Source organism: Canis aureus, chromosome 6, assembly GCF_053574225.1.
Source record: "Canis aureus isolate CA01 chromosome 6, VMU_Caureus_v.1.0, whole genome shotgun sequence".
Classification (NCBI taxonomy): Eukaryota; Metazoa; Chordata; class Mammalia; order Carnivora; family Canidae; genus Canis; species Canis aureus.
The window spans coordinates 56,746,491-56,773,510 of NC_135616.1; the positions used below are offsets into that span (position 1 = coordinate 56,746,491).

Sequence of the window (27,020 nt, forward strand, 5' to 3'; positions counted from 1 at the left end):
ACAAAATAAACAAGAATACAGAAAATGTAAACTATTCCAACAATTTTTTCCTGTTTGGATAGATTTTCAGGGGCTTAAAGAGACATTTGTTCTAAAGGCTGTTGAAGATGGAACAAGAAAACATGTAGTGCTTCTGCCTCGGGTCCAACTACCACACAGAGAAGTCGAGCATGAATTAGATAACTGAGAGCATAAGCTCTACCTTGTTGCCCTAACAGTAGAGTGTGCTGTGCAGCGTAGGGAAGCCAGGCCATGAGGACAAATTGCCACAAATGAGCTACTTGTCCATGAGTTGCATTAACTATTAGATGACACTGCTTTATCAAACAATGCCCTTAAAAATACAGGAACCCTCATACGTTGCTAAAAGTTTTAAGTGTGAAGGAAAAGGCAGGCATACAGAGAATATTTTCACAGAATATTTTTTTTTCACAGAATATTTTTTATTACTCTACTCCTTGTACCATGCATGGAAACAGTGTGTTTCATTTTTAAGTCCAAGAGAAAAGATAATTCTCAGATAGCTGGAATTCACGGACAGAATGAAACATCCAAATTTCTTCATTTGAAGTTAAAAAGTACTTTAACCGTAGGCAGCATCAGGCAGAGCAGACTCCCATGCTGCACCCCTGTGAAACTAGGTTTTCCCCGAGCAGAGAGGTCTCTTCTTGCCAGAACTGGTTTCCCTGCTCAGAAGGTTCAGAAGCCGGTTACCATACTGCTCGCTGGACCCCGGACAGCTGCCCGTGGTCTGCTAAGTGACGGAAGACAATACGACTAAGCCTCCAGCGCCGCTTTACACCACGTGGACGGGATGTCATAACACACCGGTTTCGGATTCTGACAGGACAGCTATCCCGGGGAAGGGCGGCAATTTCTCCATCAGCCACTTCCTAAGGGAGTCACAACATTACTACCCAGATCACATGCACAGTTATTCTAGATGCTTAAGTCGGAACAGAGGGCTAGATTCACTGATGTAGCCAGTCTGCCAAAGAACCTCAGACACAGTAGTGAACCTTAACCTCTGGGTAGGTAGAAACAAATAGACCAGGAAAATGACAGAAATGTTTGGCATGCTCCCAAAACAATTTTTAAGAATTTTATAGAAATTTAACATAGACACTCAAGAATCCACAAACCATTAAGTGTAAAGCTCAGTAACTTAACATCTCTGTAACAAGCAACCAGAGATGTAACCAAACGGCAGTAGCAGCCCGGGCCCCACCTGTGCCTCCTTTCAGACACTGAACACAGGCACTGTAGCCAGCAGCTCACCTGATTACTAACACCAATGATGAATTCTTATTTAGATTTTATATAAACCTAGCCATACAGTAGGCATTCTTTTTTTATTCATTTCTCTTTGGCTTTTTTATTCAATAATATGCTTGTGAGATTCATCCCTGCTGTTTGTTGAATGTGTTGGGATTGATTCATCCTCACTGGTGGTGATTTTCTTTGTGTGAACATATCATAATTCCTTTATCCATTCTATAACTGATGGACATCTGGGTAGTTTCTAGTTTTGAGCTATTAGGAATAGGGCAGCTACCTAAATTTTTCTTGGATCTTCTTTTATTTCTATTGAAGTATACTTGACACACAGTTTCAGGTGTACGACAGTGATTCGACAAATCTATACTTATGCTGTGCTTACCACACGTGTAGCTACCTTCTGTCACCACACCACACCATCACACCAGTGACCATATTCCTATGCCGTACATTTCATCCCATGACTCAGTATAAACAGGAAGCCTATACCTCCCACTTCCTTTCACTTCCTGTGCCCATCTCTCTCCTCCAACCCTGGCAACCATTAGTTTGTTCTCTGGATTTATGGGTCTGCTTCTGTATTTGTTTTCGATTCCAAATATAAGTGAATTCTCATGGCATTTGTTTTTCTTCCACTTAGCATAATACTTTCTAGGTCCATCCATGTTGTTACAAATGACAAAATCTCATTTTTTATGGTCGAATAATATTCCACTGTATATACATAAGTGTATACACACACACACACACACACACACACACACACACACACTCCTTCTTTACCCATTTTCCTTTTGATGGACACTTGGGTTGCTTCCCTATCTCAGCTACTATAAACAATGCTTCAGTAACACAGGGGTGTATGGATCTCTGAATTAGTGTTTTTGTTTTCCATGGGCAAGTATCCAGGAGGGGAATTACTGAATTATACGGTAGTTCTATGTTTAATTTTTTGAGCAGCTTCCATGCTGTTTTCCACAGTGTCTGTACCAATTTATATTCCCACCAACACACACACAAAGTTTCTCTTGAATCTACATCCTTGCCTACACGTATTTCTTTTTACTTCTAACTATTCTGACAGGTGTGAGGCGACATCTCATTGTAGTTTTGATTGGCATTTCCCTGGTGATGAGTGATATGGAACATCTTTTCATGTGTCTGTTGGCCATCTGGATGTCTTCTTCAGGAAAGTATCTATTCAGGTCCTCTATTTTTAAATATTTGCTTTTTTGGGTGTTGAGTTGTATAAGTGTTTTTGTTTTTAAGATTTTATTCATCCATCTGACAGAGAGTGAGCACAAGCAGAAGTGGCAGGCAAAGGGAGAGAGAAAACCAGGCTCGCAGCAGAGCAAGGAGCCCAAAGCAGGGCTCTATCCCAAGACCCCAGGATCATGACCTGAGCCAAAGGCAGATGCTTAACTGACTGAGCCACCCAGGAGCCCCAAGTTGTAGAAGGTCTTTATAGATTGTGGGTACTAACCTCTATAATCATTTGCAACATATCATTTGCAAATATCTTCTCCTATGCAATAGGCTTTCTACTTTATTGATGGTTTCCTTTGATGTGCAAAAGCTTTTATTGTGGTGTTATTCCCAAAAGTTTATTTATACTTGGTTCCCTTGCCTGAGGAGACATATATCTAGAAAAATGGTGCTACAGATGATGTCAAAGAAATTACTGCCTATATTTTCTTCTAGGAGATTTATGGTTTCACATCTCACATTTAGGTCTTTAATCCATTTTGAGTTTTCTTTTATGTAGGTATAAGTACATGGTCTAATTTCATTCTTTTGCATGTAGTTGTCCTTTGTCATAGATTAAGCGAGTTTATTTCTGTCCTATTTTGTTCCAGTGATCTATATATCTATTTCTGTGCCAGTGCTACATTGTTTTGATTATTATTGCTTTGTAGTATATCTTTTCTTTTTTTAAGATTTATTTATTTATTCATGAGAGACAGAGACAGAGAGAGAGAGAGAGAGAGAGAGAGAGAGGTGGAGACACAGGCAGAGGGAGAGGCAGGCTCCATGCAGGGAGCCCGACATGCGACTCGATCCCGGGTCCCCAGGATCACGCCCTGGGCTGAAGGCAGCGCTAAACCGCTGAGCCACCAGGGCTGCCCCACTTTGTAGTATATCTTGAAATCTAGGATTGGGATCCCTCCAGCTTTGTTCTTTTTCAAGATTACTTTGGTATCTGAGCTCTTACATGGTTCCATAAAATTTTTAATATTATTTGTTCTAGGGACTCCTGGGTGGCTCAGCGGTTGAGCGTCTGCCTTTGGCTCAGAGCGTCCCAGGATCGAGTCAAACATCGGGCTCTCTGCATGCAGCCTGCTTCTCTTCCCTCTTCCTATGTCTCTGCTTCCTTCTGTGTGTCTCTCATGAATAAATAAAATCTTTAAAAAATATATTATTTGTTCTAGTTCTGTGAAAAGTACTGTCGGTATTTTGATAGGAATTGGACTGAATTTATAGAGTTCTTTGGGTAGTACGGACATTTTAACAATATTAATCCTTCCAACCCATGACCATGGAATAGCTCTCCATTTGTTTGTATTGTCTTCAATTTTTAAAAAAATTTTTATTTATTTATTCATGAGAGACACAGAGAGAGAGGCAGAGACACAGGCAGAAGCAAGCTCCATGCAGGGAGCCCGACGCAGGACTTGATCCTGGGTCTCCAGGATCACACCCTGGGCTGAAGGCGACGGCTAAACCGCTGAGCCACCAGGGCTGCCCTTGTCTTCAATTTCATCAGTGTTTTATAGTTTTCAGAGTACAGGTCTTTTATTTACCTCCTTGGTTAACTCCTAGCTATTTTGTTTTTGGCGCAGTTGTAAACAAGACTGTTTTCTTAATTTCTCTGTCTGCTACTTTATCATTAGTGTATAGAAATGTCATCAATTTCTGTATATTAATTTTGTATTCTTGTCTTCCTTAGTTTTTCACCTAATACCACACATTCTTGTTTAAATCATTTGGAAAATACATGAACATATTTCTGTTGTCTCCTCATAGGTTTTTCCCGTTTTGAGATTTAACTGTGTAACACACTATGATGATCTGATATATGTATACACTGCAAAATAATTACAATAAAGGCCTAGTGAACACCTCCATCATCCCAAATAATTACCCTCCCCCCCCTTTTTTGGTGATGAGAACATTTAACATTTCCTCTCTTAGTAACTTTCAAGCATATAATACTTTATTGTCTATAATTACCATTTGATATGTTAGACTCAGAACTTACTCACCTTATAAATAGAAGTTTGTAGATTGCCCAAGATCTCCCCATTTTCCCCTACCTCCCAGCCACTGGTAACCACCATTCTAATCTGTTCCTAGGAGTTCAACTTACTCCACATTCCATATGTAAGTGAAACCAAAAAGTATTTGTCTTTCTCTGACTTACTTAACGTAATGCTCCCCAGGTACATTTATCTTACTGCAAAAGGTAAAATACTATTGTATGTTGTATATGTGTGTATGTACACCACATTTTCTTTTAATAAATATCACATTCATTTGCTGGCACTTAGGTTGCCTCCCTATCTTGGCTATTGTGAATAATGCTGCTATGAACAAGGGAGTGCAGGTATCTTCTCAAATTACTATTTTAATTTTCTTCAGATATGCAGAAGCAGAACTACTGGGTCATAGGGTAGTTCTATTTTTAACTATTTGAGGAAGCTCCACACAGTTTTCAATAATTAGTGCACCAATTTACATCCCCAATAGTGCACAAAAGTATCCTTTTCTGCACATCTTTGCCAAAAGTTACCCTTTGTTTTATTGTTTTGTTTTGTTTTTAAAGATTTTATTTATTTATTCTTGAGAGACAGAGAGAGAGAGAGAGAGAGAGAGAGGCAGAGACACAGGCCAAGGGAGAAGCAGGCTCCATGCAGGAAGACTGACATGGGACTCGATCCTGGGACTCCAGGATCATGCCCTGGGCCAAAGGCAGGCGCTAAACCACTGAGCCACCCAGGCGTCCCCAGTTTGTCTTTTTGATAATAGTTATTCTAACAGTTATTCACTTTGTCTTTTTGATAATAGTTATTCTAACATCTCATTGTGGTTTTGGGTTTGCATTTCCCTGATCATAAGTGATGCTGAGCATCTTTTCATGTACCTGTAGGGGACATTTGTACATCTTTGAAAAAAACATCTATTTAGGTTCTCTGTTCATTTTTCAACTAAAGTGTTTTTGGGGTTTCTTTTGCTATTGAACTAGAAGAGTTTCTTATATATTTTGGATATTAACCCTTTATCAGGCTTTTGGCTGTGCAGAGTTATTTACTTTTATGTAGTCCCACTTATTTTTGCTTTTGTTGCTTGTGCTTTTGGTGTCATATCTTAAAAAAAAAAAAAAAAAAAAAAAGAAAAAAATCACTGCCAAGACCAAATGTCAAGGAGCTTTTCCCTCATGTTTTCTTCTAGTTTTACAGTTCAGATAAGTTTTCATTCATTTCGAGTTAACTATTGTAAGTGGTGTAATAAGACAGATGTCCAATTTCATTCTTTTGCACCTAAACATCTAGTTTCCTTGACACCATTTATTAAAGCAACTATTCTCTCTGTGTTGCATAGTTTTGGTTCCTTTGTTGAATATTTGTTGACCGTATAGGAATGGGTTTATTCCTGGGCTCTTGGTTCTCTTCCACTGTTCTTAGTGTCTGTTTTCATGCAGTATCATACTATTTTGAGTATTACAATTCTGTAATAAAATGGTTATTTTATTTTTAAGTAATTTTGATACCCAGTGTGGGGCTGGAACTCACAACCCTGAGATCAAGAGTCACACACTCCACTGACAGCCAGTCAGGAGCCCCTATAATAAAGCTTTAAATTAGGAAGTGTGTTGTCTCCACTTTGTTCTTTTTCAGGATTGCTTTGGCTATTCAGGGCTCTTTTGTGATTCCATATGAATTTTAGGCTTTTTTTTTTTTTTTTTTTTTTTTACTTTCTGGGGAAAATGCCATTGGAATTTTGATAGGGCTTGCAAAAAGTCTATACATGGATTCGTGTATAATAAGGACATTTTCTTTTCTTTTAAAGACTTATTTATTCATTTATTTATTTAATTTGTTTATTCATGAGAGACCCACACACAGGGAGAGGCAGAGACAAAGGCAGAGGGAGAAACAGACTCCATGCAGGGAGCCCGACGCAGGACTCAATCCTGGGTTCCCAGAATCACGCCCTGGGCTGAAGGTGGTGCTAAACCCCTGAGCCACCCGGGCTGCCCTAAAGACTTATTTATTTATTTTAGAGAGAGATAAAGAGAGAGAGGGAGAAGGGACAGGGGGAGAGGGAAAGTAAGAATCCCCAGCAGACTCCCCACTGAGCACAGAGCCCAACACAGGGCTAGATCTCACAACCCTGAGGTCACGACCCAAGTTTAAATCAAGAGTGCCCCACATATGGACATTTTAACAATATTAATCCTTCTGATCCATAAACACAGGATCAACCACTGAGCCAACCTTTTTAAAAATTTTTCTTGCCTGAGTACTCTGGCTGGGACTTCCAGTACTGGGCTGAATAGAAGAGCCATGAGTGGACATCTTTTTCTTGTTCCTGACTTTAGGCAAAAAGCGTTCAACCTCTTACCACTAAGTGTAATGTTACCTATGGGCTTATTATTTTGTTACATGTTTCTTCTACACCCAATTTCTAGAAAGCTTTTATAAAAAAATCTTGTTATTTTGTCAAATGCTTTGTCTACATCTGTTGAGATGACTATATGATTTCTGTATTTCATTCTATTAATGTGGTGTATCATATTTATTGATTTGCATATGTTGAACCATCTTTGCATCCTAGGGATAAATCCCATTTGATAATAATGGATGATACTGTTAATATGGTATTGGATAGGATTTGCTAGTATTTTAAAAATTTTTGCATCTACATTCTTCAGGGATATTGGTCTGTAGTTTGAGTGGGAAGTTGAGGGGGGAGGCAGGGAGGGGAGGAGAGAAAGACAGAGAGAGGGGGGGGGAGGGAGAGAGAGAGAGAGAGAGAGAGAGAGAGAGAGAGAGAAAGAATCTTAAGCAGGCTCATCACCCAGGAGAGCGCCATGCAGGGGGCTTGATCTCACAATCCTGAGGTCATGATCTGAGCTGAAATCAAGAGTTAGCCACCCAGGCACTCCTTTAGTTTCTTTTCTTATCATGTCTTTATTTGGCTTTGATAACAGGGTTGTTTCTTTTGCTGTTGTTGTTTTTTTTTTAAAGATTTTTATTTATGCATGCATGAGATAGAGAGAGAGAGAGAGGCAGAGACACAGGCAGAGGGAGAAGCAGGCTCCACGCAGGGAGCCCGACGTGGGACTCGATCCCGGGGCTCCAGGATCATGACCTGGGCTGAAGGCGGCGCTAAACCGCTGAGCCACCGGGGCTGCCCTGATAACAGGGTTATACTGGCTTGATAAAATAAATTTAGAAATGTTCCCTTGCCTTCAAGTTTTTGGAAGAGTTTAAGAAGTATTGTATTAATCTACCTTTTTCTTTAATGATTTAAAAAAAATTTGGAGGGGGGAGAAGGAGAAGGAGAAGGAGAAGGAGAAGGAGAAGGAGAAGGAGAAGGAGAAGGAGAAGGAGAAGGAGAAGGAGAAGGAGACTCCCAAGCAGGCTCCATGTCCAGCAAGGAGCCTGGGATGGAGCTTGATCACATAACCTTTAGATCATGACCCAAGCTAGAAATCAAGAGACAGACACTTAACCAATTGAGACACTGAGGCACCCTAGTATTACACCTTTAAATGTTTCATGGAACTCACTCATGAAGCCATATGGTCCTGGGCTTTTCTTCACTGAAAAGTTTCTGATTACTAATTCAATAGCATTATTCATTATTGGTCAGTTCAGATTTTCTATTTCTCCTCCATTTAGTCTTTTTAGGCTGTATATTTCTAGGAATTTATCCATTTCTTTTGGGTTATCCAATTTGTTGGCATATAATGGCTCATATCAGTTTATTTGTATTTCTGTAATAACAGCTGTAATGTTTCCTTTTTCATTTCTGATTTTGAGTTGTTTAGCTAACGATTTGTCAATTTTGTCTATCTTTTCAAAACATCAGCTTAGTTTCACTGATCCTTAGTGTTTTTCTAGTCTCCATTTATTTCTGCTTTTATTCTTTGTTATTTCTTTTCTTTCCCTTTTTCTTTAAGTAAGCTCTATGCCCAATGTGGGCCTTGAATTCATGAGTTGCATGTTCTACCAACTGAGCCAGCCAGGTGCCCCTGTTATTTCCTTTCTTTTGCTAACTTGGGCTTACTTACTTTGCTCTTCTTTTTTCTAGTTCCTTAAGATATAAAGTTAGGGGGGCAGCCGTGGTGGCGCAGCGGTTTAGCGCCGCCTGCAGCCCTGGGCGTGATCCTGAAGCCCCGGGATCCAGTCCCACGTCAGGCTCTCTGCGTGGAGCCTGCTTCTCCCTCTGCCCCCACCCCCCCCCCTGCATCTCTATGAATAAATAAATAAAATATTTTTAAAAAGATATAAATTTAGGTTATTTCCCATTTGACTTACCAGTCATGAAAACGTGAAACCTCTGGGATACAGATCAAATGTGATTTGAGAGGAGGCTGCAGAAGGGTGACAGAGCTCTGACACCTATGGTAAAGATTCTGACTGCTGGAGAAGTGAAGATGAGAGATCAGATGAGATTTACATTTTTAAAAGATCACTTGCAATATAGAGAATGAATCTAGTAAGGACAAAAGTGGTTGAGATGGAGGAAAAAGAGATTACTGCAGAAGCTTGCATTAAGGATTTCTCAGCAGAGATTTTTTCTTATATATGTGCATATTAATGTGTGTGATTATATTCACTCAAATATGACAAGTATGACTGACCCTCCACCAGACTGTGAGAAAGCACATTAATTACTCTAACATAGTACATAAATTAAATAAGATAATGTATATGAAAGCCACTATATTAACTCAAACTATTAAGCATTAAAGAGTATTTCCTCAATCGGAAAAGGACAATCATCATATGGTTTCACTCATATGTAGAATGTAAGACATAGTGAAAGGGATTATAAGGGAAAGGAAGGGAACTGAATGGGAAAAATTAGAGAGGGAGACAAACCATGAGAGACTCCACAAAGGGTTGTGGAAGGGAGGTGGGCGGGGGACTGGGGTAACTGGTGATGGGCACTGAGGAGGGCACTTGATGGGATGAGCACTGGGTGTTGGCAAATCAAACAAATAAAAACAAATGTAAAAAAAAAAAAAGTATGCCCTAGGTATTATATTCTTTTTGGTATAATTGTAAATGGGACTGTTTTCTTAATTTCTCTTTTTCCTACTTCATTATTAATGTTTGGAATTAGAACAGATTCTGTATATTAATTTTATATCTTGCACCTTTATTAAAATCATTTATCAGTTCTAATAGTTCTTTGGTGGAGTCATTTGGGTTTTTAAGAATATTTTATTTATTTTAGAGAGAGAGAGAGAAAGCATGCGCACACAAATGAGTGGAGGGAGAAGAAGGGCAGGGAGAAGGAGACAGAGAATCTCTCAAGTAGATCCCTTGCCAAGTGTGGAACCTGACGCAGGGCTCAATCTCACTCCCTGAGATCATGACTTGAGCTGAAACCAAGAGGGGTTCTTAACCAACTGTGCCACCCAGGTGCCCCAGGGTTTTCTATGTATAGTATTAGGTCATCTGCAAACAATGACAATTTTACTTTACCAATTTTGATGACTTTTCTTTTCCTTGTGTGACTGCTACAGTTAAGAGTTCCAGTACCATACTGAATAAAAGTAGTGAAAGTGGACATTTTTGTCTTATTTCCAAATTTACCGGAAAAGCTTTCAATTTTTCACCATTAGTATTACATTAGCTGTAAATGACCTTCATTTACATTATATAAATGACCTTCTCATTAAGTTGAGGTATGTTCCCCTTAAATCCAGTTTGAGTTTCATCATGAATGGCTGTTGTATTTTGTCAAATACATCTACTGAGATGATCATATGGGTTTTATTCTTTGTGGGTAGTCTGATTTGCCAAAAGTGAACTACCCTTGCATCCCTGAAATAAATCTCTTTGATTGTGGAGAATGATCCTTTGAAATGGCTTTGCTTTTTTTAGGATTTTTTTTTTTACCTATGATCATCAGAGGTTTTGGCCTGTGGTTTTCTTTTTTTGTAGTGTCCCTGTCTGCTTTTGGTATTGGGTAATGGGGGACATGTGAATGAATCTGAAAGTTTTCCTTCCTCTTTTATTTACTGAAGTAGTTTGAAAACAATAGATATTAGCTCTTCTTTAAATGTGTGGGAGAATTCACCTGTGAATACATCTGATCCTGGATTTTGTTTGTTGGGAGCTTTATTACCAATTCAATTTCATTGCTAGTAATACGTCTGTTCAGATTTTCTATTTCTTCCTGATTTGGTTTTGGAAAATTGCAGATTGCTAGGAATTCACCTATTTCTTCTAGGCTGTCCAATTTGCTGGTATATAATTTTCCAAATATTCTCTTATAATCAATTATATTTCTGTGGTATCGGTTATTTCCTCTCCTTTATTTATTTTATTCCTTACTTCTTCTTGATAAGCCTGGCTGTTTATTAATTTTGTTTATCTTTCCAAAGAACCAGCTTTCTATCATTGTTCTTCTCTGTTCTTTTTTTCCATGTCTATTTCGTTTATTTCTGTTCTGATCATTATTATTTCCTTCCATCTACTAGCTTGGAGATTTGTTAGTTGTTTTCTGGCTCCTTTAAGTGTTAGGTTAGGTCAGTTATTTGAGATTTTTCTTAATTCTTAAGGTAGGCCTGTATGACTCTAAACTTCCCTCCTAGAAATACTTTTGCTGTGTCCTGAAGATTTTAGCCTACACTATTTTCATTTGGCTCCATGTCTTTATTAATTTTCTGATTTCATCCTGATTCATTTGTTGCTTAGTGTCATGTTGTTTATCCTCCAAGAGTTTGTGGGTTTTTTCTTCTTACAATTATTTCTAGGTTCATACTGTTGTGATCAGAAACGATGTATGATATGAGTTCGATCATCTTAAGCTTTTTGAGACTTTGTTTTATGACCTTACGTGTGATCTATCCTAGAGAATGTTCCCTATGTACTTGAAAAGAATGTGTATTCTGCTGTTTTTGGATGGAATGTTCTGTATATATCTGTTAGATCTGGTCTAATGTATCATTCAAAGATGCAGTTTCCTTATTGATTTTCTGTCTGGATGATCTACATTTTACTGTCAATCTCTCTCTTTGTATCTATTAATAGTTTTGTTTTACTGTCAATCTCTCTCTTTATATCTATTAATATTTGCTTTATGTATTTAGGTGGTCCTATGTTGGGTACAGAGATTTGCAATTGTTATATCCTCTTATTGGATCGATCCATTTATTATTACATAATGCCCTTCTTGGTCTCTTGCTACAGTCTTTGTTCTAAAGTCTTTTGTTTGTTTGTTTGCTTGGACATACGAACAAGTTTAATTACCTGCTACACCATCCAGATGGAAATACATGGGAAATGGATGAAAACAAGGTTCATAAACTTAGGAAACAGGCATGCATCTTTAGACCATTTTAGGTTTAGACATTTACCAGACAATTTTTGAATATTTAGAAGATTTTTTTTTTTTTTTACCACAATAAGCAAAACCATATATTAAAATGGACTTCCAGAGGTGCCTGGCTGGCTCAGTCAATGGAGTATGTGTTTCTTGATATCCAGGTCGTGCATTCAAGCCCCACACTGGGTATAAAGATTACTTAAATAAGTAAAACTGTAAAAACAAAAAAAAAACCTGACTTCCAGAAATGGCCATCTTTTTTTTCTTTAACCTAAGTTTCTTTTCACATTTCTTTAAATGTCAAGTTTTCTTTGTGGCAAATTTATCCAAAATACTAAATTTTCACTGTAAAACTTATTTTATAGTTATATAAGAGTGCCCTAAATTGATGTTCATCAAGATATCTAAGCCCTAATGGTTTCTACCTTCCTTTTAAAATGTATTGTTTTAAGTTGTCATTCTCAGAAATAGCAGAGAAAAAAAATTATGAATTAAACACCTATAAATTCATCTTCATTTCTGTTATAGTGTAGCAATTTATCATCTAACCCATAGTGGTCTATCAACTGAGTAAGGCTGGATTTCTTCTCCTCAAACATAGCTGATACAACTCATAAAGCAATAGGTGGCTCCAGCTTCTCTACTTCTTTATTAACAACTATAACAGACAGGACAATCTTTGAGCTGTAAATTTTTACCAGTTTTAGCCTCTGAAGAAGGTGTTCTTTCTCCTCAATCTGCTTGTCCAACTTTGCTTTTTCTTCACTTAATCCTCGTTTGGGAAGATCATTTACAATGTCACTTTGAAGATCACTGCAAGCCTCAGTATCAAGTGATTCAGTTTCACATGCACTGATTTTCTTTTCTTTTTTTTTTTTTTTGACTTTTTTTTATTTCTAAGTAATCTCTATGCCCAATGTGGGACTCAAACTTTCAACCTTGACATCAAGAGTCGCATGGTCTATCAACTGAGCTACCTAGGCCCTGCAATGACATTCTTGAAGGTATTTTTCAAATAAATTTCTTCAAATTCACTATCTGTGTGTTTAAAATTTTCTCGAAATACCAAACAGTTTTCTTCTATCGAATATGCTGGTTTCTCTGAAAACATCTCATCATTTTCTTCATTCTCTATGTCAAGCGTTTTACCACACTGTAACAGGAATTAAATGAAGATCTAGTTTTCCTTAAGCATTCTCTAAGGGCTGCACTCATAGCTTGTTTTCTTGAACTACTCCCCATATGGGAGACAGTGGATTGGCATAGTCCTGAGGAGTGCTAGCTAAAATCACAGCTGAGTCGGATGGGCTTTCCATCTTGAAAATGAAACCTTGATGACCCTCTTCTACTGCCATTCCCAGAGTGCAGAAAACACACCTCAAGTATTAGCCTGGCTTTTTTTTTTTTTTCACTCCTATTTGCAGGGTTTACGTTTTTCCACTTTCAGTCTGTATATACCTTTACGTCTTGAAGTGAGTCTTGGGTAAACAGCATGTAGATGGGTCTTATTTTTTTTATCCATTCAGTCACTCTATGTCTTTTGATTGGAGCATCAGTCCATTCACATTTAAGTAATTATTGATAGGCACAGACTTACTACCAGTTTGTTAATTGTGTCCTTATTGTGTTTGGTTTTTTTCTTCTTTTGCTCTCTTCCCTTGGGGTTTGATATTTAGTCTTATGCTTGAATTTCTTTAGCTTTATTTTTTATGTATCTACTTCAACTTCTTCATTTGTAGTTACTCTTGGGTTATATATAACATCTCATGTGTATAACAGTTTATATTATATTGATTGTAGCTTAAGTTCGAACTAAAAGCAGTAAATTCCTACCCTCCATGTTTTATAGATAGGATGTCATGTTTTACATCTTCTTATTTTGTGTATCCTTAGACTAACTTTCATTGGTAAAACTGATTTTACTACCTAAGTTTTTATGTTTTTTTTTTTTTTAAGTTTTTATGTTTTAACCTCCATATTGGCTTTATAAGTAATCAATTTACTACCTTTATTATGTCTGCCAATTTAACCAAGGAGGTGAAAAATTCTATATTCTGAAAACTCTAAGACACTGATGAAAGATACTGAAGACAACACAAAAAATGGAAAGATATCCCATGGTCATGGATTGGAAGAATTAATATTATTAACATGTCCATATTACCCAAAACAATCTACAGATTCAGTGCCATCCCTATCAAAATACCAACAGCATTTTTCATAGAACTAGAACAAATAATACTAAAATTTGTTTGGAACCACAGAAGACCCTGAAGAGCCAAAGCAATCCTGAGAAACAGGATATACTACAAAGCTCTAATAATCAAAACAGGATGGTACTGGCACAAAATCAGACACAACTGGAAGCCCAAAAATGAATCCACGTTTAAATGGTCAATTAATCTATGAGAAAGGATGCAAGAACGCACAGTGAGGAAAAGACAGTCTTTTCAGTAAATGGTGTTGGGTAAACTGGACAGCTACCTGCAAAGGAATGAAACTGAACCACTTACTTATACCATATACAAAAATAAACTTAATATGGATTAAAGACCTAAATGTAAGACTTGCAACCAGATTACTCCTAGAAAACAAAGGCAGTAATCTCTTGGATATCAAACACAAAAAGGCAACCTACTGAATGGGAGAAGACCTGTACAAACAATACATCTGATAAAGGGCTAACATTCAAAGTATATAAAGAACTTATACAACTCAATACCAAAAAGGCAAATAATCCAATTAAAAAATAGGCAGAGGACTTGAATAGACATTTTTTCAAAGAAGACATAAAGATTATAGATGGCCAACAGACACAGAAAAGATGCTCAACATCACTAATGATCAGGGAAATGAAAACCAAAACCACAATGAGGTATCACCTTACAACTTTCAGAATGGGTAAAATCAAATGCTGGCAATGATGTAGAGATCTGAAATCATGACCTGAGCTGACGTCAGGAGTCCAACACTTAATTAGAGCCACCCAGGTGCCCCAATAAGACTCCTGAATGCAGGTATTTTATGTCACCAGTTAGGCACAGGACCTTATGCTCTTATGCTTCAGGAAGTCAAATAGGGTTGACATCCTCTTATTCAAGTTAAGAGTAGAAGAAAGTAAACCTAGATGGGAAGCCGCTTCAGCACACAGAGGTGGGCAAAGGAGTTCAGAGAGATAGGCTAGGAGCTGCCCTAGGAGAGGAACAGGTTAGGCCAGGCAGGAGGCAGATGGCCTCCCTCAAGCATCAGCAAAACCTCCCAATGCCTTGACAGTTCAAAGAGTTGGAAGTAGGGAGAGAGATCTTAGGTCAAAATAACTGCCCAATCTGTGTGCTTACCAGTAGATTCTAAGGGTCATCTAATGAAACAGTTAAAAGGTGAGTTAGGAATGAATATTCTCTTTAATCTGAAACTCACCAAAATCACTTCAAGGGTATTAATTTATGTTAACAAGAATTTGATATTCTCCAGAAATTATATTGTCACTAAGTCACAACAGTTTCAACAGTACTCTGATTTGAGAATGATCTTGTGGCAGAAAGGGGCTCATCCTAATAGGCTCACCTGAAGATCTTTTGGCAAGATGGTATTCTTTCTGAGTGAATTGATCCGTAGCCTCTCATCTGCATATTCATAGGCCATTTTTCGTCTCTTCACATCACGCAACATTTTCCAGTCCACATAATAACCTCGAACTTGGCCTGAAGCTGATGAAGGAACCATCTAAATAACAAGGAACAAGGTGAAGGATAGTGAGATCCAGGCTTTGCCAGTGTCTCTCATCCTGTGATCCCTTTTATTGACTATGACCTAATACTTTTTTTTCTAATCATTTTGGATCACTTTAAAGATTTTATTTTATTTTTTTAAGATTTTATTTATTTATGCATGAGACACAGAGAGAGAGAGGCAGAGAGAGAAGCAGGCTCCACGCAGGGAGCCGACGTGGGCCTCAATCCCGGGTCTCCAGGACCCCACCCAGGGCTGAAGGTGGCGCTAAACCGCTGCGCCACCGGGGCTGCCCAAGATTTTATTTTTTTTTTATGTACTTGCAGAGCACAAGCAGGGGGAACAGCAGAAGGAGAAGCAGCAGCAGACTCCTCACTGAGCAGGGAGCCTAAAGCAGGGCTTGATCCCAGGATCATGGCAGAAACTTAACTGAGATTCCCAGGTGCCCCTGGATCACTTTAATAATGTAAACTAGTGGACAACTCAAAATAAATTACTTCCACAAAAGTACATTAATCCAAATGGTGGTAATTAATAATGCCAAAAAGGTGTGTTGGAGAAATTTTTTAAAAAATTTATTTAAATTCAATTAACATACAGTGTATTATTAGTTTCAGAGGTAGAGTTCAGTGATTCATTAGTTGCATATAACACCCAGTGCTCATTATTACAACACGTGCCCTCCTTAATGCCCATCACCCACTCACCTCACTTCCTCCCCCCCCTTCAGTGACTCTCTGTTTTCTATAGTCTCTTATGGTTCATATTCCTCTGATTTCATCTTATTTTATTTTTCCCTCCCTTCCCCTATGATCCTCTGTGTTGTTTCTTAAATTCCACGAGTGAAATTATAACTGTCTGATTGACTTACTCCACTTAGCAGAATACCCTCTAGTTCCAACCACATTGTTGCAAATGTTAATAGTTCTTTTTTTTTTAAATTTTTTATTTATTTATGATAGTCACAGAGAGAGAGAGAGAGAGAGAGAGAGAGAGGCAGAGACATAGGCAGAGGGAGAAGCAGGCTCCATGCACCGGGAGCCCGAGATGGGATTTGATCCCGGGTCTCCAGGATCGCGCCCTGGGCCAAAGGCAGGCGCTAAACCGCTGCGCCACCCAGGGATCCCTCCCTTGTTAGATTTTTAATATAATTCTGTTGGATCTTTACTTAGGCTAATAGTTACATGGTTCAAAAACCAAAAAAGTATATAAAAAAGAAAAACCATGCAGACTCTCTCCCACCTTATCCCTTACCCAATGACCACTGCTCTACCTTCAATGGTACCACTGTTACTAGATCTTGTGTATCCTTCCAGATACCTACACACACACACACACACACACACACACACACACTCACACACACACACACACTCTATTTCCCAGGTTTCATGTCCTCCTCCCTTTTTCTTCATTTAACAATATATTTTGGAGAGCTTTCATATCCACATGTAAAAAATTTCTCCATTTTCTTTGGGCTACATATTCCACTGTCCATGCAGTGGACTTGACAAGGTTCAGGGCACACTACCTCAAAATATGGCACCTTGATATACATTTCAGGCAAAAGGAATCTGAAACACAACAGGTACAGTAAAGACTTTCTGACCTCCCCCTGAAGCAGGTGGTAAGACCCTCAGGTGAGACGTGCCTCCCTACACTTAAAGGGGCTTACGGCAGGGGGTGGGGGGTGGGGGGTGTTGGTCAGCCTTACCATTGAAGATGGAGGGATGCCAAGAGGAATGTGAAGGAACAGGCCTTGGCAATCCCTGAGTTTACCACACTCAGCTCATATTTTCTCTTATCACATTTCCCCAAAACTTAGCACTTCACCAGACCTAGCATAAATACTCAGGTTAAACCACTTCTTCCAGTCATCATTGCCTTATGAAGGCTCACTGTCATGTAAAACTTACATATTTGTATGCTTTTCTCCTGTTCATGTCTTTCGTTACAGGAGTCCCAGCTGAAAACATAGAAGAACAGAAGGAAATTTTCTCCTCCTCACAGATGCATCATTTAATCAGTCTGTGACCTCCTCGTGGACATCTAGATCACATCTCATCATTTATCATTCAAAACAATGCACTGAATGCACTGAATAACCTACTACATATATTATTTTACATTCATCCCTTTAGATCAGCAAGATACATTCTTGGAAGCAGAATGCTAGGGTAAAGGGCACTTTGAAATTATCACTGAGCTAATATTTTTAGCACAAGTTGTTCTGTAATAATACATTTCTCACTGTCACATGTTTACTTGCTAAAAAATAAAACCACATGGCCAAAATGGCATCACTTAGGTCGGGTCCTCAAACAAGAGTTTAATACCTAATCTACTCACAGTTTCAACCTCCCTCAGAAAAGTAATCTTATCTGACTAGTCAAGAACTTTCTGATGGGTGCCAGTAAGTACCACATAGGCCAGTCCCCCAAAGGAAGATGAGGCCATCTGCTTAAGATCTCCTGTTCTTATGTATTTATTTTAGATTTAAAGATTTATTTATTTTTGCAGAGGGGAGTGGAATGGGGGAAAGAGTTTTAAGCAGACTCCACACAGTGTGGAGCCCAGCACAGGGCTCAAATCCACAACCCTGAGATCACAACCTGAGCCAAAACCAAGGGTCAGATGCTCAACTGACTGCCACGTGCCCCCAAAACTCATTTTTTAAAACAAATTCATTTTAGGGATGCTCAGTGGTTGAGTGTCTGCCTTGGGCTCAGGGCATGATCCTGGGGTCTGGGATGGAGTCCTGCACTGGGCTCCTTGCGGGGAACCTGCTTCTCCCTTTGCCTGTGTCTCTGCTTCTCTGTGTGTCTTTCGTGAATAAATAAAATCTTTAAAAACCAAATACATTTTAATCTTAACCAGCTTGACCACATATCAAAATTCCTTTTCAAAGATTCCTTTTCCACAAACCCTCTATTGCTCTTTTTTTCCTCTGTATTCCAGTTTTGTCCTTTTTCTTTCTTTAAACAACCAGTCTCATTTTAGGACAAAATTAATTTTTTTCCCTTTAACAAAAAATTCATCTCTATTTCTCATACTTTCCTGAAAACATCCTATTTTCTTGACATATGGAAATGTTTCCTTTTTTAGTAGTTTTAATTACATACATTCAAACGTTTTACCTTAGAAACTGTAATTCATACTAAAAACTAAGAAGCGGGCAGCCCCAGTGGCTTAGCGGTTTAGCACCGCCTTCAGCCCAGGGCATGATCCTGGAGACCAGGGATTGAGTCCCATGTCGGGCTTCCTGCATGGAGCCTGCTTCTCCCTCTGCCTGTCTCTCTCTGTCTCTAATAAATAAATTAAAAACCTTTAAAAAAATAAATTAAAAAAAGAAAACTAAGAAGCAATTGTGAATGGAGTGTTAACCACCATTCCTTAATTTTGCCAAGTTATAAATACATTTCATATTATGTAGAAGCATATGTGTCCCTTTTAAAATTTTTTTCTTGTAGTATTAACACATATAAATCTCTTTTAGTTTCTTTGTAGTAGGAATCCAAAATAGATAAACCTATGTTTAGTAATGTTTTAGTGTTTTGTCTTATTCTATGTATTTAATGAATTTAACTTAACTCATCATTTAACTTAGTAAAAGTTTAAGAGCCTGATGCAGGACTCGATCTCAGGACTCTGGGATCATGACCTGAGCTAAAGGCAGGCATTGAACTGACTGAACCACCCAAGTGCCCCCAGGAAAGAGTTTTAATATCAAAAGCTGGTACCGGGGCACTTGGGTGACTCAATTGCTTAAGCGTCAGGCTTGCTTTCGGCTCAGGTTATGATCTCAGGGTCCTGAGACTGAGTTCTGTGTGGGGCTTAATGCTCAGTGGGGAGTTTGCTTCAGATTCTCTCTCTCTCTCAAATGAACAAGTAAATCTTAAAAAAAAAAAAAGAAAGAAAAGAAAAAAGAAAAGAAAGAAAAGAAAAGAAAAGAAAAGAAAAGAAAAGAAAAGAAAAGAAAAGAAAAGAAAAGAAAAGAAAAGAAAAGGCTGGTGGTACAAAATGAGGATCTGGTTTTCCCTCTGCTAAAAGGACAGTTTTCTTGGACTTTCAACCTGCTTTTGATTAATACTGACAATTTTTTTTTTACCTTTTAAGTTTCATAATGATCTGTGATCCTATTTAGGCAACTGCTTTTGGAGATTTTTAATAAACTTCCCAAAATCAAATTTAGATGAAGCCTTTGGCCTGGAATATCCTAAAAGATTGGTTAATTAAAATGTAAATTAGAAAAAAAAAAAGGAGGGATCCCTGGGTGGCGCAGCGGTTTGGCGCCTGCCTTTGGCCCAGGGCGCGATCCTGGAGACCCGGAATCGAATCCCACGTCAGGCTCCCGGTGCATGGAGCCTGCTTCTCCCTCTGCCTGTGTCTCTGCCTCTCTCTCTCTCCCTCTGTGACTGTCATAAATAAATAAAAAAAATAAAATAAAATAAAAAAAAAAAAAAAAAAAAGGAGACAAGAAAAAATATGTAAATTACATGAGAAGCACTGTCAAGGAAGTAATACTAAGTCTTTATATTGTATTTGTAAGATTGTGGCACATGTGCCTGAAGTCCATTCGGCTTCTGCAAAAATGGACTCTCACTACCAAACCTGCCATTTGTGTGTCCTTGTAACATGACAACAGTTGGCTCTTACATTGGAGATATTAAGATGGCTCAAAAACCGCTGCCCACAAATAGGACTACAGGAAACCCAAAACAGCCATGTGGCTCTTCTCTGCTGTCAAACCCTGATTTTCAGTTTTTGCATTCCTTCACCCTCCATGATACATTTAAGATGATTCGAACTATGGACAGACATTAATGTGGAGACTTCTTTCAAATTACAAAAACCGTCTACTAGTAATGTCCAATCTGTGTAGGCCACAATCCTGGAAAAATCCTGTTTGTGCTCCCAGAGGCTTCAAACCTCCTTCTGTTGAGCACTTGCAGCTGATTTCATTTAACTGCCACTTAGCATGGGCAATCAATATGTTCCTGTTATTTTAAGTGTTTTCTGATTGGACTGAAGCTTTCCCTGACTGCAAAGCTGATGCCCTCCCACAACAGCAAAGAAATGGTTAGAAGTGTGTTTCCATGATCTCCAAGGACCAAAGTGCACCCCTTTCACTAGGTAAATCATACAAACATTAACAAAAAACCTTGCAAACGTTTTGGAATTTTTTTTAAAGATTTTATTCATTTATTAATGAGAGAGAGAGAGAGAGAGAGGGGGGCAGAGACACAGGCAGAGGGAGAAGCAGGCTCCATGGTGGGACTTGATCCTGGGACTCCATGATCATGCCCTGGGCCAAAGGCAGCGCCAAACCGCCGAGCCACCCAGGTTGCCCACATTTTGGAATTCTATCTACATATGACATTCTGCTGATCTCTTGTTGTCTTATGCTAGTATGGCGAGCTACTATAAATCTTTAATACCTTAAGCTAAACTCTATAATCAATATGTACATAAAGCTTTCTCTGAACCCCAGTTCAAAGGATCCTACTGGTTACAGTCTGGAAGCTGAGAATTGGGCATTTTGAAAACATCATCAGAGAAAAATAGTTCTCGAGCCCCACTGGTAAAGACCTTACCCAAGTGCTCCTGACCACTAACAGTGCTGCAAAACCAAAAGATATTAGGCCATGGATACACACAGCCAGAAAAACCACTCCACCTGACACCTGGCCTATACAGATGCTTCAGACTTCTTTTTTTTTTTTTTTTTAATATTTATTTATTTATTTATGATAGTCACACACACACACACACAGAGAGAGAGAGAGGCAGAGACACAGGCAGAGGGAGAAGCAGGCCCCATGCACCGGGAGCCCGACGTGGGATTCGATCCCGGGTCTCCAGGATCACGCCCTGGGCCAAAGGCAGGCGCCAAACCGCTGCGCCACCCAGGGATCCCCATGCTTCAGACTTCTAAATCAAATTGACAAAGAGAAGTAACTGACATTGCAACAGACTACTTCCACTCAAGATGACAGATCAAGACTTCATACAATAAACATAAAACCAGCTCTCCTTTTCCTTTCCTTTAATCTGGTACCCCCTGGAAAGATTAATGTCCTCATTAACGTCCCAGGCCCTTGTGAAGAGGGGGTAACTCTTATTTCAGGGTAGGAGAAAATCTAACTGTGCTCTTGACTTTTCATAAGCAAAATAAGACATCTTATTGGTCAATTTCCCTGAATTCACATCGTTGAGTTAAAAAGGACCTACCAGGAGGCTTTCATGACTCAGATTTATTTGACAGGCCCATATTTCTCTGATTGGGATAAACATAAATGAGGCTATGATCAAGAACTGCTCCTTAATTCTTAAAATTATTGCAAAATAAGTTACTAAAGCAGTAACAGCCCAATAAAGATCCTGAGACTCCCTAGCCAAAGTTGTCCTTGATAATAAATTAGCTCTCGATTATCTTTTATCTGAACAAGGTGTCAGTCCTTATGGCCACCACCACCTGCTGTGCCTGGATTAACACTTCTGAGGAAGATGAAACTCAATTACATAAAATCACAGAACAAGTCATTTGGCTTAAAAAGGCAGCTCCTTCCCAGGGTCTTTCTTTGACTTATTTAATTTTGATTCATTTGGCTCTTGGGGACCATAGCTCTTTAACATATTCCATATATCAGGAATTATCTTGCTTATAGTAATCATAACAGCTCCCCTCATGCGTTGTATTCTCTCAAAAGTTATTAATGCATGTTCACGGCTGCTAACCACCAAGCAAATGATCTCCCTAAGACCTGAAACATCTGGGGGCGCCTGGCTGGCTCAGTCGGTAGAACATGCAACTCGATCTTAGGGTTGTAAGTTTGAGTCCCATGTCAGGCATAGAGATAACTTTAAAAATTTTTTAAATTAGGAAAAAAAATTGAAACATCTAAGGAACAAAGAAAATGACCAACTTAAAAAACTGAACCTAAAGCCATGATCTGTGAATATCCCAGAGGTTAAGCCAAACATCACGACCTACAGAAATCACACACAGAAGAATAACAAAAACTGCTAGAACTTGAAGTTGGTTACTGGGTGATGCTAATGCCTTCAATTCTTTTTTTTTTTTTTTTTAATTTTATTTGTTATTCATAAGAGACACACAGAGAGAGGCAGAGATATAAGCAGTGGGAGAAGCAGGCTCCCTACAGGGAGCCCGATGCAGGTTGAGATCCCAGGACCCCGGGACCATGCCCTGAGCCAAAGGCAGATGCCACCCAGGCGCCCCTAGTGCCTTCAATTCTTATCACATTTCTGTCAAGCTGAAAGTCTGACCAGAAGGTGGTAATTATAAGAGAAAACCACAGGCCCAAAATGGCATCATTTAGGCCAAGCCCTCAGGCCAAAGTTTAATACCTAATCTACCCCTGGTTTCAACCTCCCCCAGAAAAAGCAGTCTTCAGTCTTCACTGGTCAGTCAGGAATTTTCTAATGGGCACCAATAAGTGCCCCACAGGTCCTCCATCCCCCAAAGGAAGATGAAGTAGTCTGCATGAGAAGATCACTGTTCATTCCCTCTACGGGGAAGTGATATTGCCTGGAACAATCCTTTTCTTTTGCTAATAACTTTCTTGCCCCACCCCCTTTCCTATAAAAACCTCCATTTTGTACAGTTCCTGAGAGCTCCCCTCTACTTGCTAGATGGGAGGGTTCCTGATTCCAACATCAATTAATAAAACCAACTAGATCTTCAAATTTACTCAGTCCGATTTTTTCTTAATTTAGTTCAGGCATAGATTACATAGGCCACCAAAATTCAAGTCTCTCCCAAACCAGAGCAAACATTACATGTTAATTAAATTTCAGCTATGAAGGGACACCTGGGTGACACAGCTGGTTAAGCATCCAATCCTTGGTTTGGACTCAGGTTGTAATCTCAGGGTGGTGAGATCAAGCCTGGAAATCGGGCTCCTCACTCAGTGTAGAATCTGCTTGGGATTCTCTCCCTTTGCCCCTCCCCTTCGAACTCACACTCTCTCCTTTCTACAAGAAAGAAATCAATCTTAAAAAAAATTTTAACTATGGAAATGATGATTTCCAATAAAAGCTCTTTATAGAATATACGTACAGCATTATACAGAATATAAATTGAAAATGAAATTACTAGAACACCAACATTTTTTCAATCTATTAATAAAAGATAAACAATGCATTCAATGCTAACGGGTAAGACAATTCTACAATCACCCTTGGAAATGAAACAAGCACAGTGGAATTCCAATATTGATTTAACACATGACTAAGTTAAATGAATACCATGGTTACTGGGTCTGGAAACAACTATCATGGAAAAAGGGGCTTTAGCAAAGCTTTGAAAGGACTGACAGGATTTTTGATATAGCTGCGGGGGCGGGTGGGTGGGTTGGGGAACGGGACAGTGGGAGAGAAGCTGAAGTTTGTTCAACCCAAACAGGAAAATAAACAAGATAGACTCCTAAGATCAGGGGAGATCATTCTGGCTGAAAGAAACAATTTGTGTTGAAGGGCAACTCAAGGTTCAAATCAAACTGAAAGTTAAGGAAACTTAGAAAACAAAATTAAACATTTTCTTTCTTTTCCAAACTATTCCTAATCAACCTCTCTACCATCTCTGAACAGGTTTCTATCTATTTTTAAACGTCTTTCTTTCTTTTTTTTTTTTTTTATAACTTTTTTTTTTCTGGCTAGCTCTTAAATACTCTTAAAGAAATACTCTTAAAACATTTATTGGTCTATTATATTATTTCTTCTGAGAATGTTTTACGTCCTTTGCCTACATTTATAGTATCAATATTTTGTCGGTTTCAAACACTGCTATATACATTAAGATTGTATTCTATTCTGTACACATCCTCTTCTGCCCCCCAATCTGTCTTTAACTCCCAAAATGCTTTCACTGGGCCCTCAATTCGTGCTCTACAGTCATCAAAATCATCTAAATCCTCAACTTCCCTTAACATCTTCAGAGTTTTGCTCTAGCTGAATCCTGAATCCCTCCTGCTGGCTTTCCCTGTAGTTTTTTTCTCCCGTGAATGGCCATGGAGGTGGGAGAAATGTATTCCTTGCTCTTCAGGGAAGCTCCCAAACTTTTCTTCCTGAAAGCAAGCTCTGACTCTTGCTTTTGGTTTGTACCTTTCACCACCCCTCAACTCCTGCACTCATCTACCACAGCCCTTCCCTTTCATTTTCACTGAATCTAGATCCTGGCTCACTGTCACTCTCCAATATTCTTGTCCTAATTCCTGGTGATCTCAGTATACACGAAATTATCTCCTGATAATTTCCTCGAACTCCTCTCCTCCAGTGATTTTTGATACTCCCTTCCATGCCCTGGGTTTTTTACTACCAGTAAGTGGAAACTTTCCATTACCTCAGTTTTGTGTGTCTCATTCTCTATCACTTCTGTCTGGCTTGCTCCTTCAAACACTCCAATACCAAGCCCTATGAGGTTTTTAATTCATTAATTGTACCACCTTTTCACTCTCAGCTTTTGATTTCCTGTTTCCCCCTTACCCAGCCTAAATTCCACAGTGTGAATGGGTGACGGGCACTGGGGGTTATTCTGTATGTTAGTAAATTGAACACCAATAAAAAATAAATTAAAAAAAAAATTCCACAGTGTGTAAATACAATGTTGTATCTCATACAATCCCAGCTCCCTCCACTCTGATATAGCAGCCGCTAACCCCATACTGCTTCTGAACCCCTGAAATGTAACCAGTGCAGATGGGGAATGTAATTCATAATTTTATTTAATTTTAATTCATTAAAAATTTAAACTGAAGCAGTTGTAAACGTCAAGCAACTTTACTGTCTTGGTAGGACTACATTTTCCATCTTCATGGTGGAAAATGTAGCATTCAAACGGAGATGTGCTGTAAGGAAAACTCCCAACTGGATTCTGAAAATCTAGTATGACAAAACAATGTAAATATCTCATAAGTCATTTTCATAGGTTACATACTGAAGTAATATTTTGGATATACTGGCTTCAAAATATTTTATTCAAATTAATTTCAAGTTTCTTTTTACTTTAACATAGCTACTAGAGTATTTTAAGTTACATATAGAGCTGGCATTATATTCCTGTTGGACAACACTACCACAGATGATGACCTGCCCATGTTCCTAAGACCAAACAGTGGAACTTGAGACTCACCACCTGTCACCTGCACAAGGGTACAGGTCCAGCAATTTTCCCCGCCCCCCGCTTACAGGATCTTTCCGGTTAACACAAAGACAGGCAGTTACTTCCGACACGTGGAAAAACATGCACACAAAACACCCACTCTTAACCCACCTCTCCTTCCCGTGGCTACTGACCCATTTTTTCTGCTCCCCTGGCAGCAAAACATCTGCAAAGATTTGTCTATACTCGTAGCCTCTCCCATTTCTTTCCTCTCGTCCTCTCTCTCGAACACACCGAAACTGCTGTGATGAGGGCTCCAACGACTCTCACGCTGCTAAATCCGACAGCCAGGTCTCAGCCCCCTGTAACTGGCCTGTCAACTTTGCGCACAGACCCTGCTCCCTGCCACGCTGTCCTCGCCTGGTTCTGGGCCACCGGTCTCCGGGCTTTCCCTCTCCCTCGCTCCACTCTCGTCAGGTCTCCTTTGCTCTCCTCGGAACGCTGGAGTCCCTGGGGGTCACAGTCCACCGACACCCCCCAACCCCCACCTTCTCTTCTCCGCCTGCTCTCACTTATAAGTCGGCGGCAATCCGCAGCTTTCAGCGCCGGTGCGTTACGGGCTTACGAACACCAAATTTGCATCTGCGCGGCTCGGAGACCTCCCCTGGGACGACTCCGCACTGGACCCTACGGGCGGCAGAGTAGTAGGAGGGGACCCGCGGGTTTGGGGATTCAGTAGGGAGGGCGGGGCACGGGGCTAAGGGCGCGCGCCTGACCTGCCGGACGGTCCGCAGCAGAGAGCCCAGCACGGAGGCCGCCATGTTGTCTGCCGCAAACGCCGAGGCGCAGGAATATTTATTGACGGCTCTTTACGGCGAGGACGCGAGGGGCGGGGCCCGGGGCGCAGGGGGCGGGGCGCAGGGCGGGGCGTTAGCCTATGGCAGGAAGGCTCACTTATTGGCTTTGCGTTCTCGCGGTATTTCACGAAACGTGAGCCAATTACAAACCCCGGAGCGCGGCTTTGATGCTGATGGTGCCGCCGGCTGTCCTCGCGTGTTGCTGTTTTTTCTTCAGCTTTTCGATACTTTTCAAGTATCTTTGCCCCTACCTACCTCCTTTCCTCGGCTCCCCAGACCTACCTTCGTCACCAAGTTCCCTTCTCCTGGTTCTCGGTCTCGCTGAGCCTGCTCCTCCTCCTATGTCCTCCATCCAGTTTAGGATGCTATTTCCCACGAACCTCGAATTCTTGCCAACTCCTCCTCCTCTGTAATTCCTCCTTAGACTTTGCAAATCCTTTCCGTCCACTATAATGGAGATAATG

At 39.7% G+C, this 27,020-nt stretch overlaps 1 protein-coding gene, 1 long non-coding RNA gene and 1 pseudogene across 3 annotated transcripts; all 3 read right to left on the minus strand.

The window, feature by feature from the left end:
* Positions 1–406: 406 nt before the first annotated feature.
* Positions 407–26,611, minus strand: MRPS14 (mitochondrial ribosomal protein S14). Of its 2 annotated transcripts, none has more exons than XM_077901767.1 (3): positions 26,476–26,611; positions 15,412–15,570; positions 407–893 (listed from the first exon to the last, which is right to left on the minus strand). In XM_077901767.1, exons 1-3 carry the CDS (start codon positions 26,518–26,520, stop codon positions 711–713), a joined length of 387 nt encoding a protein of 128 aa, XP_077757893.1. In that variant the 5' UTR covers positions 26,521–26,611; the 3' UTR covers positions 407–710. The 2 variants fall into 2 exon arrangements, with proteins under 2 accessions (XP_077757893.1, XP_077757892.1); XM_077901766.1 differs by lacking the exon at positions 26,476–26,611 and adding an exon at positions 17,493–17,534.
* LOC144316173 (swi5-dependent recombination DNA repair protein 1 homolog) lies at positions 8,934–15,404 on the minus strand (annotated as a pseudogene).
* LOC144316175 (uncharacterized) lies at positions 24,202–26,241 on the minus strand. Its single transcript, XR_013382019.1, has 2 exons — positions 25,994–26,241; positions 24,202–25,479 (listed from the first exon to the last, which is right to left on the minus strand). It is a non-coding gene; the product is annotated as an uncharacterized LOC144316175 (long non-coding RNA).
* Positions 26,612–27,020: the final 409 nt, after the last annotated feature.